General features: G+C 42.4%; 1 protein-coding gene across 2 annotated transcripts; it reads left to right on the plus strand.

The window, feature by feature from the left end:
* Positions 1 to 2,706: 2,706 nt before the first annotated feature.
* Tmem215 (transmembrane protein 215) lies at positions 2,707 to 19,720 on the plus strand. Of its 2 annotated transcripts, XR_006150354.1 has the most exons (2): positions 2,707 to 3,858; positions 19,697 to 19,720. XR_006150354.1 is itself a non-coding variant. In XM_042697627.1 (1 exon), the coding sequence occupies exon 1, from the start codon at positions 2,707 to 2,709 to the stop codon at positions 3,424 to 3,426; it is 720 nt and encodes a 239-aa protein (XP_042553561.1). In that variant the 3' UTR covers positions 3,427 to 4,085. The 2 variants fall into 2 exon arrangements, 1 of the variants encoding a protein (XP_042553561.1); XM_042697627.1 differs by lacking the exon at positions 19,697 to 19,720 and having other exon boundaries at positions 2,707 to 4,085.
* The last annotated feature ends 1,316 nt before the right edge of the window (positions 19,721 to 21,036 follow it).

Below are 21,036 nucleotides of genomic sequence, written 5' to 3' on the forward strand. Positions count from 1 at the left end.
TCCTCCTCCTCCTCCTCCTCCTCCTCCTCCTCCTCCTCCTCCTCCTCCTCCTCCTCCTCCTCCTCCTCCTCCCCTTCTCCTCCTCCTCTCCTCCCCCTCTCCTCCCCTTCCTCCTCCTCCTCCTCCTCCTCCTCCTCCTCCTCCTCCTCCTCCTCCTCCTCCTCCTCCTCCTCCTCCTCCTCCTCCTCCTCCTCCTCCTCCTCCTCCTCCTCCTCCTCCTCCTCCTCCTCCTCCTCCTCCTCCTCCTCCTCCTCCTCCTTGTTTTTCTTCTGTTCTAAACCCAAAGGTGGAGCAGCTGTCTAGTAAGTATGGGGAGAAGACACATAGGATAGATAATAGGAGTGAAAAAATGAGGAGAATCCTGATTCCTGATCCTTCTGAGCACATCCCTCCATCTCCCTTCCCTATGCTCCAAACCACTTTATCCTTCAGATCCACTTTCTGCTCACAGGTCTACTAGCTGACCTCCTTCATACTCACCTCATGTCTTAACCACACTCTTCAAGAGTCTTTATGCTTCAGCCATATCTGCTCGTCTGCTGTTGCTATTTGTCAAAAACTGAATACTTTTGTACTGATCTCTGCTTCAAGTAGTTCCACTGTTCTTCACTGCCTAGTGGACAAAGAGGACTTAGTCCCACGGTCAGGCTTCTATGGTTTGGCATTGTCTCATATAACAAAGCACACCAGTGATGATGACACACTTTTCATCTTCATGCTCCTTCATATAAATTGGTATTAATAGTCTCATTTTACAGATAGGAAGGACTGCTGACTCTCAGAAGGGTTGAGCTGCCTGCCTGGGAACACACCGCTGGCTGATGCAGAGAAGATCTGTGTGTCAAAATTCTTTCCACCATCTGCACACTGACGGCTTGTGCCTCAGGAGGCTGAGAAAACCAACCCAGAAAGAAAAGTCCATGAGATTCTTAACTTCAAATAAGCAGGAGAGGAAAAAAAAAAAAAGCCAGAAGTGGAGGTATGGCTGGGGGGCTACAGCACCCACCTTGAGTAGAAAACATAAAGAAAAAGCAAATGGGAAAAAAAAAGCAATTGCCTGAGGCCCTGAGTTCAAGCGCGCGCGCGCGCGCGCGCGCACACACACACACACACACACACACACACACACACACACACACAATTGCTTTCTCCAAGGCAGCGCCTGGGCGTGGAATACCATCCCCACCGTCCTCCTCCACCCTCAATGGTTGGCTCTGCTGAAGAATCTCAGCCAAATTCTCTCTTGCTCCTGGGGCCAGAGTGGGCAGTGCGATCCTTCCAGCCAAGCCCCCACTTCTCACCAGCGGGGATACTCAGCAGGGGGGCGTGGAGGAGGGGCCTTTCCATGCTCCAGCCGGCCTACATGGAGCCAGGCCCACATGGTTTGGAAGTTCAAAGCCATCCTCTGCAGGTCCAGAGCTGGAAGACCCCCCCCCCCCGAAAGGTGTTCACCCCAGCCCCGGGAACCTATCCTTCACCCCAAACTAATTCAGCGCAGCGCTGGCCAGGACCACTCCTCCGTGAGGCCACTACAGCGCCCGCCGGGTGCAGTCTGTAAGCTGTGGGTCCTTTGAGGGACCCCGGAGAAGCTAGGTGGAGGGAAGGGCGATTCCAGAACCCAGACACACACCCCGACTCTCCTCCTCCCACGCCGCCGCTGTAGATCACTCCGATGTGTAGCTGGAGACGCCTACTGCTCCCTAGCACATCTCCCTCCAGCTGTTCCCTAAACCATCACACCCCGAACCTGCAACCCAGACGCGGGCAGTCCAACAGCTGCCCCCTTGAAGAAACCGGTGCACGGTTCCCAACTCTCGCCAGCCACTAGCCGCCACGCGCCCTACACCCGCCCCAGGGCACACCCGAGCGCTCACCCCACCTGGGCAGAGGAACAACGAACCCCGGCGGTCCTGGGGAACCCCAACAAGACTGGAGGAGCCCCTTGGCCTCTCGAGGGGGAGGGGTCCTACCCCCTGCGCCCCCCGCGAGCCTGCCTGTGCCAGTGATGTAAGGAGCTCTCGCGCGTGCTTTCTCCCCTGCCGGGGCTAAAGCGCTTCCCCCCACCCCCTCCCCAGCCGGGACAAGCTAGGCAAGTCCTAGCCGCGCGCTCCCCGCTCCCCAGAGCGCTGCGTCCTCCTCTGGCTGCGCCCAGGAGCTGCCGCCAGAGCGGAGACCCACTGGGAACCAGGCTCCCTTTCGTTCTCCTTCCTGGATGTGGTATCCGTGGAGGGAGGGGAAAGCAGGCTTGTCTCCAGGGACCGAGAGAACCGAGGGGGCAGCTGCTGAGAAGCGCGGCGTCTGGAGAGACTCAGACTCTCCCGTCCCTCCTCGCAGGAGGCAGCAGGAAGCGGCAGGTAACTCTGTGACCCCCAACATGCGTTTTAGTGCATGGTGTGAGCGCGTGTTGCTATGGGGGGGGGGGGGATGCAATAGGAAGGAAGGGTGGCAGAGGGGAAGAGGACACGAGAGGGAGAGGGAGATCGCCAGCGAGACAGGGAGAGACAGAGATTACAAGAGAGACCGAGATTGCCAGACAGATACTGGGGGACGTTCCCAAAGAGCCAGAGACTGAAAGTTGGTGAGTGGGAACTTGGAGTGAATGTTCTCTCTCTTTATTGGCCCTCTGTGGTTTCGCCTCTGACAGAAGCTAAGGCAAACTCTGCTCCCCCGTCCAGCCAACAGCCCCCAACCTGGATGGAGTGAAAGATGCGGCCTGATGACATTAATCCGAGGACTGGGCTGGTGGTGGCCCTGGTCAGCGTCTTCCTGGTCTTTGGTTTCATGTTCACCGTCTCTGGGATGAAGGGAGAGACGCTGGGCAACATCCCCCTCCTGGCCATCGGGCCAGCCATCTGCCTACCAGGCATCGCGGCCATTGCCTTGGCCAGGAAAACCGAGGGCTGCACCAAGTGGCCCGAAAACGAGCTGCTGTGGGTCCGCAAATTGCCCTGCTTCCGGAAACCCAAGGACAAGGAGGTCGTGGAACTGCTGAGGACCCCTTCGGACCTGGAGTCGGGCAAGGGCAGCTCGGATGAGCTGGCTAAGAAGGCCGGCCTCAGAGGGAAGCCGCTGCCCCTGGGACAGGGTGAGGTGCCCATGGCCAGCTCCATCACCTCCCCCAGCCCCACCCCCACGCCCACGGAGGAGAGGGAATGCCACAGCCTGGTCCCCAGCTGCCGTCCCGAGGAGACATCCAGATACCTGGACGGCTACTGTCCCTCGGGCAGTTCCCTCGCCTACAGTGCCTTGGATGTCAAAGGCTCCGCCTGGGACAGATCGGACTGCCCTGAGCCAGAGGATAGCATCTTCTTTGTGCCCCAGGACAGTGTGATCGTTTGCTCCTACAAGCAGAACAGCCCGTATGACAGATACTGTTGCTACATCAATCAGAGCCAAGGCAGGTGGGATCATGAGACTATAGTCTGATCTTGGCATCCAAGGGTCTGGTGGCTGTATTGGTAGCAACAGGACGCTCAGCTCCCAATGGGAGGAAGTTGCTCGGCTCCAACAATCTACCCTGTCAGGTGTTGACCTGGTATGTGGTGAGCATGCACACCTCTGGTGCCTGATAGTCGTGTACATAGGCATGAGGAGGACCCATTTTAGGGGAAGTTGGATGAGGAGTAAGGACACTGGAAGAAGTCCCAATTGCTTCTGGATAATGGGAACAAAGTCCAATGTTTGGTTGAGAGCAAGATAAACTGAGAGTGGGCTGTAGATGCCAGGCGTTAAAGGAGGCCTGGGCTAGCCACAGGAAGCCTGAGGTGCTTTGTATCTGAAGAAACCAAAAGAAACAAATCTAGGGCTTTGTGTTATGAAATTATGTTTGCCTGTTGAAAAGCTTTCCACACTTATTTGGTGAAAAGAGAAAAAAATAGAGTCAGGATAATGATTCTATCATTAAACCTTGGTTAGATAGAATGGATTTTGGAGGAAGAGGAGTTAAAAACAGCTGAATTGTATGATCTAGTTTAGTGGCGGTGTTCTCAGAGAAGATGAGTGTGATCAGTTACATGAAAAATTTATTTTAAATTGATGTGCTACTTCTTAAACTCTGTTTAAATTGATTTCCTGAATATGTATCTTAAAAAACTAAACATTATTATTCATGTATAATTTCACCAGGTGCATAGTGACTTTATGTAATATTTTCAGAGAATAGAATTTGTTTTCATCAACACAAAATGAATTTTAAATATATATATATATATATATATATATATAAAAGTGTCTTTAGTATTTCTGGGACATATATACTGGTAAAACCTTTCTAAAACCTGGAAACTACAAAGTTAATACATTAGTCCTGAACAATATGCAAAAATCTGCGTAATGGCTAAGTTTCTGGAGGTATCATTATGGACAAATTTGTACCACATTGCCAGAGACTGTAAATGCAAGCAAAGCCAGAGTTAATCTGTTAGAATTAATTGAAGTCAAGCTTCTTATTAAATTCACTAGGTCAATGAACTTTACATGATAAAAAGTCTCTCTTTTTTTTGCAACTGAGGTTAAAAAAAATCAAAATGGTATCCTAAAACGCAGTGGTGTATTCTAAAATATAATTCCTATTTCTCCTTCTCTAGACAAAATAACAATCCACAAGAATACTATCCAGTCCCTGTTGCAGAATTATATTGAATTTTATATAGGAATGAGGATATATTCCATGGGGGGTGGTTTCAGGATTATCTTGTATCCCTCAAAGAATAATGACTTGTTAGGTTATTGGAGTGTTTTAGTCACTTTATCCCAAAAAGTGACTTGAGGACAAATTTTTAGGCTTATCTCTTCCATTATTTTAAGTCCAACTTTGTAGCAATTGTTCTTTCTTATGAATCATGCTCTTTAAAAAAATCACAATTTTCAGATTAAGTTTAAGGTCACAAGGAAGAAATCTGTATTAGTAGAGCATAGCTGTCAAAAAAATGGAATATGTGATATTGGACAGATTTTACATTGTCACACTTCAGTTTGCCACTCTGTGAGGTTGAGGGAGGGACTGCTTTATACTAAATTGTTTCTATCATTCACTCCCAGCTTGAACATTGTATGATATTACATCAAACACTCTCTATATGTTGCCAGGAAGTGAGTTATAGCAAAGTGCATGCCAAAATTATGCAATCTGTGATCAAAATTATGCAACATGAATTACATTTCTACTATTCAAAAGAATTTTGTGGATGTGTGAAAGCAGATGTATTTTATTACCAAGTATTATTTGTTCAACTCAATATATTTCTGGGAATGAAACTGAAGATGTAAAACATTTTTGAGGAGAAACTTTGCACTAAATATAATTGACTGTGGATTTAAGATGGGGAAAGAACTTCCTAAAATCATGATGCCTTTTAATAATGTCAACATATTTTGAAGTTGATAAATAATAATTAGATAGAGGAGAAAATTATTGGCTAATACAAAGGAACAAAAGCTTTCTCTAATGTGTTTACCAGTGGAACACCTTTAGAAGTAGGAAATAGCCAGACAGGTGCTCCAGACTCAGCAAATCTTACCTAGGTCTCGAGGATGTCTGTCATGTCAGGGATGGCTTGGGGTTTGGGAAAGTTGCTTTCTGATTTCTTAGAACCAGCTCAAACTCCTTTATATGACACACACATACGCACACACACACACACACTCACACACACATCATCTGGTTTCCAAATCAAGAGTCAATTACTGACTTAGAGACACTAGGTAATTTATCACATTTCCAAGATCTATTTCAGAAGAAATCAATTTCAGGTTTCTTCTTCCATCTATTCAGATGCTGAAGGTATCTAAGTATGCATTTGAGGGAATATTTTCCTGTGCTAAAAGAATGGTCTGCAATGGTCAAGCTGGGGCGGGGGAGGGAATATAACTTTGTTTACTAAAACCAATGAAAATGTGTGATTGTGTCATATGTAAATTTTCTTAACATCTTCAATTAGGCCACTCCATCCTATAATCAGGAAGGTGCCTCAATGCTCTAAACCAACCTTTGCAAATATCATCCAGGGTAAAACTGATGTTCTTTGGAACGAGGGAGAAAAAAGAGAAGAAAAACACTCCCAGCCCTTTAGAACAGACAAGAGTAGTTTGTTCCAATCAACAATTTTAGACAAGATGATTGGTAGCCTTTAAGAACTTCCAGACAAATAGAAATTTAAATACCCATTAGCTTCATCTACTTTGCTATTAATCCAAATACCTATTTCTACTTGATTATAAGTAAGCATTTTATTTCCAAAATTTCTCTATTCAGTTTCTCTTGTTCTCTATCCTTAACTACTAGGCACATGAGTTCTTTTCCTAAACTGTTTCTGTCATTCTTAGAGGTAAATTCAGCCAAGATACCCAAGCTGGGCCATATTAGACAATTATTTCAAGAATCATTTTCTATTACAAACATCCTCACAAAACAAAACACAGACATACGCTGACACTCTCTTCCAAACCCTACAAACCAGCTCCTCGGAAAAGGTTTTCAATACTATGGATCTTAATATCTATTAAGTTGGCAAGTGGAAGAAGGGAAGATTCATTCTTTTAAATGTTTTTTCTCTTTTGTCAGATCCAATCTACTAATTTGTTAATGTTACCCCTTTGGTTCCACAGCATCATTTATTTAATGAATTCACTATAAATATTTATTACTGTTATTTTATCAAATTAAAGGAATTATTTTCAAGAATCTACAACCCTGGTCTCCTAACAGAAGCTTTATATTTCTCTTCAGGAATCTCATCTTCCAGATCTCCTTCACTGCACTTGTGACATACATATTATAATAGAGTGATTTTCTTTTTCATTTCTCCTTTGAATCTATCCTAAGCATGTTTCTGTGTGGTATTCCTAATTAAAAATAATTATGTCATATGATTCTTAGTGATACTTGATAATTTATCATATATTCCTTACCTCATACCAACTTGTAATAGATTGTGTGTGTGTCTGTGTGTATACACACACATGTGCACCTGCCTGTGTGTACCAGTACTGGGGCTTGAACTTATGGTCTCACACTTTTACTTGGCTTTTTCCCTCAATGCTAGCACTCTGCCACTTGAGCTATACTGCCACTTCTGACTTTTTTCTGGTTAATTGGAAATGAAGTCTCACAGACTTTTCCTCCTCCGATTGGCTTTAAACTGTGAGCCTCAAATCTCAGCCTCCTGAGTAGCTAGGAAGACAAGCTTGACCTACAAACACCCAACAGGCGTGTTTTTTTAATATGTTCCCTTGCTATTTTTGTAATGCTGCTACACGATGTGCAATCAGCCTATAAGGATGAAAATGTGCAATTAATAAGCAGTCTCCCTATAGAGGAAGAAGCCAGAGCCTCCATCCTGTTATTTGCTCTTCTGGATGCCCGGCACACGGGAGACAGCCACCAGGCTGTCTCAGGATACTGCTCCTCAAAACCAGATTATGGCAGCATCAGTCTTCACAAGCAAAATGATAGATTTACAGAACAACTTGTAATATTCCGAAAGCATTTTTTCAAATATCTCTCTCCTCCTACATTTTAGATTTCTTTCAGGTGCACCTGGATTGCTACCTATTAATGACCTTTAAATGGTCTGAAGGTAATAGTCTCCCAAAGTTTTCAATTAAAAAGAAAAAACCTAAACTGAAGAAGGAAATGTGAGCCAAGAAGATCATAATCAGTTTACAAAAAAAAAAGTCAGCATTTTGGAGGTTTCAGTCCATGTTTTGGCAGAGCACCCCATCCTGAGACAGAGCAAGCTGCCTCGCCCCCAGGGGTCCCGACATCTCCTTCAAGGTCACATCCTTGGTAACCAGAAGACTTCCACCCAGCTACTGTTTAGGTTTCCACCACCTCCAGTAATACCAAGCTGGGGACCAAGCCCTTCAACCACATGGGCTTTGGAGAGACTCCAGATCCAAACCATAGCAAAGGCCTTTTGTCTCTCACAATGTACCATGGGCTTCCCACTCTATGGACAGTCAACAGGAAGGAGTTCCTATAGGCTGAGTCTCCCTTACCCAAAATTTAGTAGGACTAAGAATTAGTTTAGATTGGAGAATTGATTAGATTTGGGAACATCCACATAGACTTGACCGAGTAATCATGCCTCATTCAGAAATTCTTTTTTTTTTTTGGGGGGGGGGGGTCCAGTCGTGGGGCCTGAACTCTGGGTCTGGGCATTGTCCCTCAGCTCTTCAGCTCAAGGCTAGCGCTCTACCACTTGAGCCACAGTGCCACTTCCGGCTTTTTTCTTTTTGCTTATGTGGTGCTGAGGAATCAAACCCAGGGCCTCAGGCATGCAAGGCAAGCACTCTACCACTGAGCCACCTTCCCAGCCCCTCATTAAGAAATTTTAAATCTGGTATTCTATAAGATAAAAAACATTGTGACTGTCACAGCAGTGGAGATTCCAGATTTTTGAAGTAGGGGTAATCAGCCTGCACATGATGCTGACCCCATGCTCATACTAGACAGACACTGGCACTATCCCCACGGTCTTTGGTGAGCTATTCCAGGAACCCACCCTGGTTAGGAATCCTCTTCCTGACCCCAGATTAGAGCCCATAGACATGGTATCCTTGGCAACAGTGCAAGATTTGAATGCTTTATCCCTAGTAAAGTACAAAATTCCAAAATGGACCAGTTATTAAACACAATATAAAGGCTATTTAAAAAAACAACTATATTCCTGTCTTTGATAGATCCATCTCTAGAAAGTGAAACATAAAAGATGCTTTTGCTCCCCAGCAACAAATCCTCAAAGAAACTGCCCCATAAACAAGTGGGCTATTTAATAAACAAGTGGACTAAAGACTTAAAGAGAAACTTCTCTGAAGAGGAAATAAGAATGGCCAATAGACATATGAAGAAATGCTCAACCTCTCTAGCCATAAAAGAAATGCAAATCAATACAACATTGAGATACCACCTCACCCAGTTAGAATGGCTATAATCAAGAACTCTAATAACAACAGATGCTGGAGAGTATGTGGCCAGAGAGGGGAACCTTACTGCATTGTTGGTGGGAGTGTAAATTGTTCAACCACTTTGGAAAGCAGTATGGAGATTCCTCCACATAGAGCTTCCCTATGACCCAGCAATCCCACTTTTGGGCATTTACCCAAAGGATCACAAACAAGGCCATACTAAAGCTACCAGCACAACTATGTTTATTGCAGCATTATTCACCATAGCTAAGATATGGAACCAACCCAGATGCCCCTCAGTAGATGAATGGATCAAGAAAATGTGGTATATATACACACAATGGAATTCTATGCCTCCATCAGAAAGAATGACATTGCCCCATTTGTTAGGAAATGGAAAGACTTGGAAAAAATTATATTAAGTGATGTAAGCCAGGCCCAAAGAAACATAGGCTCCATGGTTTCCCTTATTTGCAATAACTAGAATATGTCTGGGACAAGCAGAAAAGATCAAAAACTATGTACATATGACCATATATGATGATGTTAAGTGAAATGAACCCCAAGATAGGGACACAAGTGGTTTTTTCTTTCCTTCTATTGTTTCTAATGTATTTATAATGTACTGTGTGTGTTTTTTTTTGTTTTTTTGGTATGTTCCTCCCCCACGTTATAACCCTGTTTTCACTGTATTTGATGTTGGTGCCCTGCATCTTGTATATACACTTCTCTAATTTGGGGAGGGGAAGGAAAAAAACAAAATACTTAAATAGGCATACAGGTTAACCCACTGTAACAATTAGATATATAAGACACTATGTTGAAAAACAAACTTTACAATTTAGGCAGGGAGGGGGGGGAGGGGAAAGGGTGGGGGAAAAACAAAGGAGGAGGTAACAATCCTTGATAGGAAATGAACTCATTACCTTTCTCATGTAACTGTATCCCCTCTGTGCAGTATTTTTACAATAAAAAAAAACATATTTTTTAAAAAAGATACTTTTGCAATCAATCTTTTTAAAAATTTCCATGGTAATGAGCTATTGTATATGAGACAACTCTTCAGGATGAAACAAAATCATATTTTTTTAAACTGGGCTTTTGAACCTCATTTGTCTATCATTCAACATGAAGAATATGGACAATTGCCTTTTGCATAAGTGCACCAGGACCCGCTCAGAAAGGCCCACGGGGCCTCCCCTCTCATCCTCATTCTATTCCTCAGCGTGCCCTGATCACTCTGAGCCTTTGCCAGAGCCATTTTTCCTGTAAGGGCAGAGACCGTGCTGTATTCATCTTTCCCTCACCTTCCACAATGCATCTTGTCTAGCTCAGTGAAAATTTCAGACCATTTCATCCTCCTCAAAGCCTATTCCCTTTCTATATTGCATGCATTCAATATATTCATCGCCAACAACAATACAGGTTAACACAGGCTTCTGTGGGTTGAGACCCTAACTTATGCTTACTCTAAGGTTTCAGGGAAATCATATCTTACATAACCAGGAGAAGAAAGAGATAAATGCTTCCAGAACATTCCCTAACCCCATGACTGACCTTAACTCCCACTGCCTGCTCCTTTCTCTGAGTCAGTGGCTGCACCAACTACATGACAAGAACGGATGGTTCTAGGAGCATGTGACAACCAATCTTCTGAATTTCCTCTTCAGAAAGAGGTAAAGCAATGTGTTCGGGTGAATCTTGCAAGTAGGTCAAAGGAATAGAATTCCCTAGCGTTGACTATTGTCTTTCTATTGAGTGTCACTCCAATAGTTCTTCATGGGGCCTTTGCGACATCCTGGTCATTCCTTGGGGTCAGTGCTAGGGAGCTGAGCCTCAGATTCTCACCTTCACCCACACTGAAGTTCCCTTTATCCATAAAGGCGATGAGATGCATAGAAACTGGCTTCCTCAAGAACAAGATGACAACAACTGTTCCTCAATTCCCAGGGCCAGTATTTGAAGTCAGTCTTAATAACTTCCAATCCATACAGTATTTCCCTAGTCCCAGACTAGGTAAAAAGGATTTCAATTTGAGTGATTTTTTTTCTGGGCACTAAGGAATATTAGGGTAGCCTTTAATAAGAGCAAGAAAGATATCCTTGGAATGAAGGAAAGGAAGAAGATTGTGCTCTGAAATGCCAGCACAGTGAACAGCCAGCAATCCCCACCAAGCCACAGTCTTCCATCATTCAAATCACTGCTTCTCAGTTCTCATTTAGAAATAAATGTTAGAAAATGGACTTAGAGAATAAGCCATACATAATATTATCAAGATGTAAAGAATAAAAGGGAAATGCCAAAGAATTTTTTTGTGAACATACTGTACAGAGGGGTTACAATTATATGGGCAAGATAATGAGTACATTTCTTATCAAGCATTGCAGCCTCCTCCTTTGTTTACCCTTCACATCCCTTCCCAGCCTCCCCCCACCCCCCATCCAATCCTCCCCCTGCCAAAGAATTCTGACATACTTTTAAATGGCTAAGAAGATAGATTTAAAAGTATATTACTTTAAAAGCACATGCCAGAGCTAGGCACTAGTGGATCATGCCAGTAATCCTAGCTACCCAGGAAGCTCAGATCTGAGGATTGAGGTTCAAAGCCAGTTTTGGCAGAAAAGTCTATGAGACCCTTATCTCCAATTAACTAGCAAAAAGCCATAAGTGGAGGTATGGCTCAAGTGGTAGAGAACCAGCCTTAAGCAAAAAGAAAAAAAAAGTTAAGCAAGAAGTTCACGCCCAATTGCCAGCACTAGAAAAGAAAAAGAATAAAAGCAAAATTTGACTAGAAGTGTCCTTCTGGACTTAGTTAAAGGAAATGCAAAGTTGATCTTGCAAATAAGATTAAATGGATTATTTTTTCAATAATAGATGAAAAAGTAAGGTTTAAACCTAGGCAGTTACAAGAATATAAAGTGAACAATATTAGCTGAAGTTAAAAAAATAAGATAGTAGACTCTTCTTTTCTTTTCTTGTTATTATAAAGGTGATGAACAGAAGGGTTATAGTTTCATAAGTCAGGTAAAAAGGACATGTCTTTTTGCACAATGTCACCCCTTCCCTCACTCTCTGCCAGTTTTTCCCTCCTGTCCCCACTCACCAGTTGTATAGTTCATTTTCAACATAGTGTCTAGTGAGTAAGTATAATAATTTTTAATCCATAAATTCAGCCAAATATTCCTACAGAAAGAAGAAGGATGTGTTAAATGCCAGCACTAAGAGCCCAAACACTTGTTCTAAGCTGAGGCAGAAGCAGACAAGGGACAGAAGTTCTGCTTACTTCTGTTCCCAGGACGGATTTCCTCCAAGCTAGCTCTCTCCTCTCTGGTTGCCAATATTTGGTATTCAAACAGTTTTTTGAATCTGACTTCAAAAGCAAAAGCAACAACAACAGCAACAACAACAAAAAGACAACATAAACTGCTTTGTTAAATGTAACTCCTGGGGCTGGGAAGGTTGATCAGTGGTAGAGTGCTTGCCTTGCATGAATAAGGCCCTGGGTTCGATTCCTCAGCACCACATAAGCAGAAAAAGCCAGAAGTGGTGCTGTGGCTCAAGTGGTAGAGCACTACCCTTGAGCTGAAGAGATGAGGGACAGTGCCCAGACCCAGAGTTCAGGCCCCACAACCGGCAAAAAAAAAAAAAAAAGTAACTCCTTTTCCTGGCAAGTGCAAGGCCCTGAGTTCAGTCCTTAGCTCTGCCAAAAATACATAAGTAAATAAATAAATACTAAAAACCAAAAATTAAAATTAAGTAAAAACAGATTGTTTCTCAGAAAAATAAAAAAGGTTGACTTTTTAAAAATCCTCAGCCCAGCAAAGTAAACAATTAACAAAGGAAAGAAATAAACTACAAAATGGGGAGAAAATATTTGTAAACTGTAATGCTGCTCACAGTTTAGCATCCAAAACAGACAAGGAGCTCTAACAACTCAATTGCAGAAGACAATTGATTAAAAACAGGCAAAGGAATTAAAGAGATATATCTCAAAAAAAAAAAAAACACAAAACATACAAAAAGGCAATACATCTATGAAAAATGCTTAAAAATCACTAACCATTGGGAAGAGGCAAATTAAAATTACAATAGTATATAACCTTCCACCTGTTAGAATGGCTATTATAAAAACAATGAAAGATAGCAAGTGGTACCAGGTATATAGAAAAGGAGTCTCCTTTGAATACTGTGGATGGGAATATAAATTAATACATTAGTTACATGAAAAGCATGGAATTATCATATGACCTGCAAGAGGCCAATGATAATAATGATGTTGGCCCAATTTATTTCTCTGTGGTCAACATTTTCTGTACCATAAAAATATTCCTTACTTTCTCTTTGACCTCAGCTGTCTGCAAGGCCCATCTCAAACTACACAGACGCACCAGTTCTTCAAAGTGACATATAGTCACATAGCTGTGAACATATATTCACAGATCTGTGAATATATGTGACCAAGCAAAATATTGTCATAATGATGGGAACTACTAGGCTAGGCCAAGATAAATTGGGATATTTGCTTATTCCTATGTTAACTGATCCATATTTCATATCTGATAAGACCTATTGCGTACAGAGTACCAAAAGAGACGTAGTAATGAATGAATGTAGAACCTGTTTAGGACCATTTGTTAAAGTGCTCACTGACCATACTAAAAGGAGAGCCAACATGCGATATCCCATGGGGATTTTCTCAGAAACAGCCTTCAGTGAATTATACTTTGTGAAGTGTATATGTAGTTTATGAGTCAGTGGCCACACCAAACACATGACAAGAAATCACATGCATCTGAAAGCACTACTCTTAGAAGTCAGATTTCCAGAAGTCATAAAAGAATGATGAATCAAAGGAAAGAGGCAAACGTTACACAAAGTTGGCCCTTGTTGTCCCTCGAGTTGTCATCTCCCAACAAAGAACTCTTCCCTCAGCAGGAAGAATTTGAGTGATCAAGGCAAAAGTGCATCTTCTGGATGTACTTTGCTTCCAGATGTTCACCTCCCAGGTTCCCAAGATTGCCTAGTAAACATTGCCAGGTTCTACCTGAACCCTAGACATTCAAATCAGTGACAGAGACCTAATACAGTATGGAACCCACTGGAAATTATAATTCCTGTCTTCCCCTAGTCCCACTCCATGAAACCTGGAACCAAAAACCTCAGCTTTTCTCAAGACCTGAGCAAATCGCATGAAAGCATATCAATAGTTCCTAGATGCTAGTGTACATGACAAATCAGAATCACATGTAGGAGTTACTAAAAGACAGATAGCTGGGACCACCTCCAGAGTTTCCAGTTCAGAAAAGTTCACATTCCTAGGAAGTTTTCAGGTTGTGCTAGTGATTGTATGCTTCTTCCTCTTCTCTCTCGGTCCCACTCCCTGGTTTTCTCATCCCCCCCCCCCCCCACCGTGTCTCTGTGTTTCTGTCTCTTACCTCTTTCTGCCAGAACCTGTCACAGACCCTGCTGCCAGCTACACATATGTAACAGCATGTGGACCTAATGTCTGGCACATAATAGACATTCATTAAATAACTTCATTGAAGACATTTAATAAATCCATGTGTTGGATTTCTGAGACAAGCATTCTCCTTCATAGAAGTATTCCTCTCCTTCCCTGATGGAAGTAGATCCTGGTCCTACCCGCTAACTTACTCAAATGTGCTCATGACTGTTTCTAGATCTTGTGCAGGCAATGTGCCTCAAACCTAGACCTTTTTGACTAATGATAGGCAATGGGTGATTTAGAATACTGTTTGGCCTGGCAAAACAAACTCTATCATGGCCAAGTTTACCCAATCATTCCTGGCTGGTACATCTACCTGCCAAGCAGTTTCAGTTCCCAGGACCCTGGCCAAAGCTTTGAGCCACACTGGCATCACAGAGAAGGTATGAACCAGATTCCTGTGTGAGATTTAGACCAGAAATCTTGGAAGCTTTCTCCATCAGTCAGAATAATCAAATAGACCTATGGGTTTTTTTTTTCTTTTGTAGTTTTTAATCGCGCTTTTTGTACATGAACTCCAGTGACCAATTTCATTCTTCCCTGAGTGGGATTTATATTTGTGGAAGAAGAAGGAGGAGGAGGGGGAGAAGGGAGGAGGGAGGAAGAGGAAGAAGGAGTGGAGGAGGAAGAGGAAGAGGGAGGAGGAGGGGGAGGGAGAAGAAGAAGAAGGAGAAGAAGAAAAAGGAGGAGGAGGAGGAAGAGGAGGAGGGGGAGGGGGGAGGAAAGGGGAGGAGGAGGAAGAGGGAATGGAGGAAGAAGAGGGAGGAGGAGGGGAAGGAGGAGGAAGGGGAGGAAGAGGAAGAATGAGGGGGAGGAGGCGAGGAGGAGAGGAGGGGAAGAGGAAGACGGGAAGGAAGAAAAAAAGACAACTCTGGCCCTAAGAGCAAAATACTCAGACTTTGATGTCTGATTAGGACAATAAATTCTAAGACTGAAGGTTTTTACAAGAAATTTGAAAGAAAGAAAAAAAACCTGTTGTTTATCAGAATGCCAACACTTCAGTGTTCTCCCACATCCATCCAGCATCACTGAGAACGTCCAGGTAGCCGCCCACATGCAGACACCTCACAAGAATGACCCATCTCTGCGAAACCACAGCTTCCCACTCCTTCTCTACCACTGTTTCCCTTGGAAACCAAAGTAGCAGCTGCCTGCAAAGACATCGCTCCCTCCTTACTCTCAGTCCCAAGGACTAGCAGCCTGCTTCCTTCCTCAATGAGAACATTGAGGTGGATGGTGTGCCGTTGGGGCCAGTATAAAAACCTTGCCACCCAGGGTTAGCTACACTGCATTCCCTCCAGCGATCTTTCCTGGCTAGTTCGATGTTTCTTCTTCATTATAGACAGTATACCGTCCATTTCTTCTCTGTAATAATGATTTGCGTACACAAATCCTTGCTATTCGTTATCATGCTATTTAAAGTCTAAGGGTAGCCAGTGGTTACAGATGATAAAGACAATTTGGGTAGCTCTGAGAGTTGAACTCAGGACCCCATGTTGCAGTGCAAGTGCTCTACTGCTTGAGCGACATTCCCAGCCAAAGATCAAGATGCATTGTATACATAAACTGCTTCGTTAAATGGCAAAAAAATCAATACATAACCTAAAAACTAAGAAAAGAAAGAGAAGGAGTGAGTGGGTTGGGAGGACTGGGTGAGAATGTTGAAAGGAATGACATTGATGAAAAGGCACTGTAGTCATAAACTGCTTTGTTGAATGGCAACTCCTTCGTACAACTACTTAAAGACAGTGAAAACACTCCAAGAAAACAAAGTGAATTCTAAGGGTAACAGAGACTTCTGTTTGACATCTGCTACAGAGTCCTCACCAAGCCTTTTGCTTGATATACAGTGAGTTGGATTATGTAATTATTGCTGAACATGATAATAGCTCAATGGCAGTTTGAACATTCATTGATGATTCTTGTCTGAATCGGTTGTTGACTTAACAGATGCTAAATATTCATTATTCTTCACTAATTTATCAGTTGTAATTCTATAAATATTCATTTTTCTTCACTAATTTATCAGTGGTAATTCTATCCTAAGAAAGAACTTCTCCTTCTCCTCCATCTGTGTCCACATATTTGTTTGTAGGTATGGGTTTGTATGTAATGGGTTCTAATCTGCTTTACTGAGGTATAATTGATACCTATCAATTTTTAATCATCAATTGTCATAGATTATTATTCTATGCAATAGGTTATAATCTGTCACTATCATTTTTAATTGTAAAAGTATTCCTGACTTGGACAAGAGAAATCATTTCCCATTTGTTTCTGGGTCTTCTGAAATGCCTCCATCTTATTTTAAATACTTCGTTATCTTCTCTCAAGATGTTTTTATACAGCACATCAGCTTCCCAGTAGACAAACACCACCTTAACCCAGTGATCAAAGATATTATCACAAGAGACACCTCCTGAGACCATGAACCAAGGACACAGTAACACTTTGATGCTCTTTCTTCCCCCCCAAAAACTAAATAACCTCAATATACTCATGAGATAGCATAAAGCTCCAAACTAAGTGACATTGTACAATTTTACAGGATAATAAACCTGTACTCTTCAAAAATGTCAACTATTTAGTAAAAAAACAAAGACTAAGAAATGACTGTGACTAAGGCGATAGGAGACAAAGTGCAATTCATGATCTGGGGTCAGATACCAGATGGGAGTGACGAGAATCTGCTAGTAAGCATTATAGGGAAACAGTAAGAAAAGTTGTGAGGAAGTCTGGAGATTATACAATAGAACTATATCAATGTTGCTTTGCTGATTTTGATCACTGAGCCATGGTTATATAAAAAAACATCTTCATTCCTCGGAGATAAACACTGAAGTACGTAGGAGGACAGGAGCATCGTGTCTGCACTTTACTCTCGAAAGGCTCAGAAAAACAACACTGTGGTTTAAGTGCACCCAAAAAGTGGGTGCTAGAGATTGATCCCCCTAGTGTGACAGTTTCGGAAGGGAGACAGTGTTAAGAGAGATGTTGGAGTTAAGATAGCTCTGCTCCCATGAATGGACGAATGGTGATTATAGAAAGAGCTTGAGGCTGCAAGCTCAAGAGGCTGCTTGCCCTCTTACTCTCCACTTCCTGCCATGGAATGATATAGCCTCAGCAGATGCTCCTCTAAATCTGCCTTCAGAATTATGAACCAGTACCTTTCTTTGTTCTCAGGTATTCTGTTATAGCAGCAAAAATGAACTAAGACAGTCAGACAAATGTGGTCATCAGGGAGAAATATTCATGGAGAATGAATGATGGGTATACAATATTTTTCTTCACTGTTCCTTCAACTTTCTGAGTTTGGAATTGAGTGAAAGGTTACAAAATTAGCCAAGTGCCAGTACCTCAGGCCTGTAATTCTGTCTACACATGTTTGCATATCATCTTTGAGATGCATAAAATTAAAGATAAACATTTTTGGACTGGAAGAAACAGTTTACATATGTAATTTCAGCTACTTGGGAGGTGAAAATTGGGAGAATTTTAGTTCCAGGAAAGCCCAGGTAAAAAATTAGCAAAACAACCCCTTCTCAACAAATAAATCAGGGATGGGTTCATACCTGTGGTCCCAACTACATAAATAAAAGGATTAAAGTCCAAGCCAAGACCTGGCCTTATCTGATTGAAAAAATAATTAAATTGTTTTTCTCCCACTATCCCTTCCCTCTCCACCACCCCCATGTCCCCCAAAAGTTGTAAGGTTCATTTCCAACATAGTGTCTTGTGAGTATCATGTCACAATGGGGGTCATCCTGTGTCCTTGTTTCGGCATTTTGTTTTCCCCTTCCCTTCCCCAGATTAGATAAATGTATATACAAGACACAAGGTACCAAAATCAAGTACAGTGACAGGGATATACAACAGAAGGAAGAACATATAAAAGTATCAAGAAAAAAATCACAGAGTACATTAAAAATAACAGCAACAAAGAAAAAAATAATTAAAGTAAAAAGGACTAGAAGCATGACTCAAGTGGTAGAACACACCTGCTGAGCAAGAACAAGACCTTCAATTCAAACCCAAGTACCACAAAAAAAATCTTGAAAGAAGTTTAAAAAAAAAAGGACATCTTATCTGTAAAAGAGCAAAGATAAAAATCACACCTGCATTCTTCTCAAACAAAAGCAAGGAAGAAGAGAATAGAGTGAAATTTTTGAAAGGGTGAAAAGTAAGTCAACCTAGAATATTCTATCCTATGAAATTAGGTTTCTTAGACAAAAAAGTAGGGGAGAGTACTTTCCTTTACCAATGTTAAGAGAACAAAAAATACGTAAAGTTAAACAAAAACTTTTCCTTATCCTTAACTGATAACAGATAGCACATTATAGTAACAATAACAACTTATACATAAATAAAATGAATGGCAACAATAATTTAAGGAACTGTGAAGGAAGAAATTGAGAACATTTCTCATAAAGTACTTGAACTACCTTCAAAGTAGTAAAGTTATTGTAAGGTCTGCTCCTGGATGGCTAGCAGACTCTACCCTCCTCGCAGCAAAGTCTCCACCCAGTACCTGTGTTACCTAGGCAACTGGGACACCTGGAAGATGTCACATCTGCATCTGCTGAGGTCACATCTGAATTTGATCTGGCTACACCTTTCTCCACCCATACCCTAGATAAGGCCTAGCCCAGGCCCAGACGCCCTCGCTCTGCTCTTTTCTAGCTTTTTCTCAGCTCTTTCCTTTTCTCTTTCCCAGCTCTCTCTGCTCTTTTCTAGCTCTTCTCTTTTCTAGCTATTTTCTCTCTTTTCTAGCTCTCTTTTAGCTCTTTTCCCCAGCTCTCTCTCTTTCTCTCTCTCTTTCCCAGCTCTCTCTCTTTCTGAGGCCTTTCCCAGCCTCATGGAGGGCCAATATGGCCTGGTGCCAGCCAGAACGATGAATAAACCTACCCCTTACCTGAATACCACGTACGTGGTGCTGTTGTTACTCGGCTACCTCTTTTTTAAAAACCTAACAGTTATTTGAACGTGAACTGTATACTGTAAAACACCACTAAAAGAAGTTTATAAAAGAAGTATAACTGATATGCTAAGAAAGAAAGGCTCACACTTGGTAATCCTAACTGCTCAGGAGGCTGAGATCTGAGGATCATTTTTCAAAGCCAGCTCTGGCAGGAAAGTCCATGAGCCTCTTATCGCCAATTAACCCTCAGAAAAACAGAAGTGGTGCTGTAGCTCAAAGTAGTAGAGCATTAGCCTTGAGCAAAAGAGCTCAGGGACGGCGCCCAGGCCCTGAGTTCAAGCCCCATGACAGACCAAAAGAGAAAGAGAGAGAGAGACTGAGAGAAAGAGAAGGGGGACATAAAGAGAAAGAGAGGACGGTAGGAAGGAAGGGAAGAAGCAAGGAAGGAAAGAAGGGAGGGAGGGGGAGGGAAATAAAATCATATCAACTGTTCAATTCAAACCACAAATAGCAGGGGAAAAAAGAGTGGGACACAAAAATAGAAGCAAAGAACAAGGATAGCAAACGAAAATAGAGCTGAGAGCCAATGTCTCAGGCCTACAGTCCTATCTACTCAAGAGGCTGACTCTGATCACCTGCAGTTAGAAACAACAAAGGCAGCAAAGTCCCTGACTTTTTTTTTTTTTTTTTTTTGTCAGTCCAGCTTGAACTTGAGGCCTGGGCACTGTCCCTGAGCTCATGCTTAAGGCTTTCTACCACTCAACCACTTTAAGCCACAGCACCACTTCCGGTTTGGGGTGGCTAATTGGAGATAAGAGTCTCACAGACTTTCCTGCTTGGGCTGGCTTCAAACAATGATCCTCAGATCGCAGTCTTCTGAGTTTTTAGTATTGCAGGCATGAGCCACCAGTGTCCTGCTCATGAGACTGTTATCTCCAATTAACCATCGAAAGGGCAGAAGTGAATCTATGGCTCAAGTGGTACAGCCCTCACCTTGAGCACAAAAGCTCAGGGACAGTGTTTAGACCCTGAGTTCAAGTTCTAGAACTATCACACACACACACACACACACACACTTAATGGAGTTCAGTGGTAGAGAGTACCTGTCTAGCACGTGTGAGGTGCTGGCTTCAATCTTTTTCTTAATATATATTTTTATTGTAAAAATACTGTACAGAGGGGTTACAGTTACATGAGTAAGGTAATGAGTATATTTCCTATGGAGCATTGTTACCTTCTCCTTTGTTTTTCCCCTACCATTCCTTTCTTCCCCACCTTCCCACCTCCTCCCTCTCCCCCTCAAGTTATAAAGTTCGTTTTCAACATAGTGTCTTGTACATCTCATTGTTACAATGGGTCAACCTGTATCCTTATTTCAGCATTTTGTCATTTCCCTTCCCCTCCCCAAATTAGAAAAATGTATATACAAGATGCAGGGCAATGGAATCAAATACAGTGACAACAGGGGTTATACCATGGGGGAAGAACATACAAGAGAAACAAAAACATCACATAGTACATTTTAAATACCTTAACACTACAAAAGCAAATAGAGAATTATATACCATGCTAACATAAACCAAAAGAAACTTGCAATAGCTAGATTAATTTCAAATAAAGCAGATTTTAAAGTAAGGATAATTACTCTTATAGAGGTAAAGAGGGTAGCATGGTGTGAACTGGGTGGTCTGAAGGCTATGGGCTG

Source organism: Dipodomys spectabilis, unplaced genomic scaffold (assembly GCF_019054845.1).
Source record: "Dipodomys spectabilis isolate Male_0828 unplaced genomic scaffold, ASM1905484v1 ptg000006l, whole genome shotgun sequence".
Taxonomy (NCBI): Eukaryota; Metazoa; Chordata; class Mammalia; order Rodentia; family Heteromyidae; genus Dipodomys; species Dipodomys spectabilis.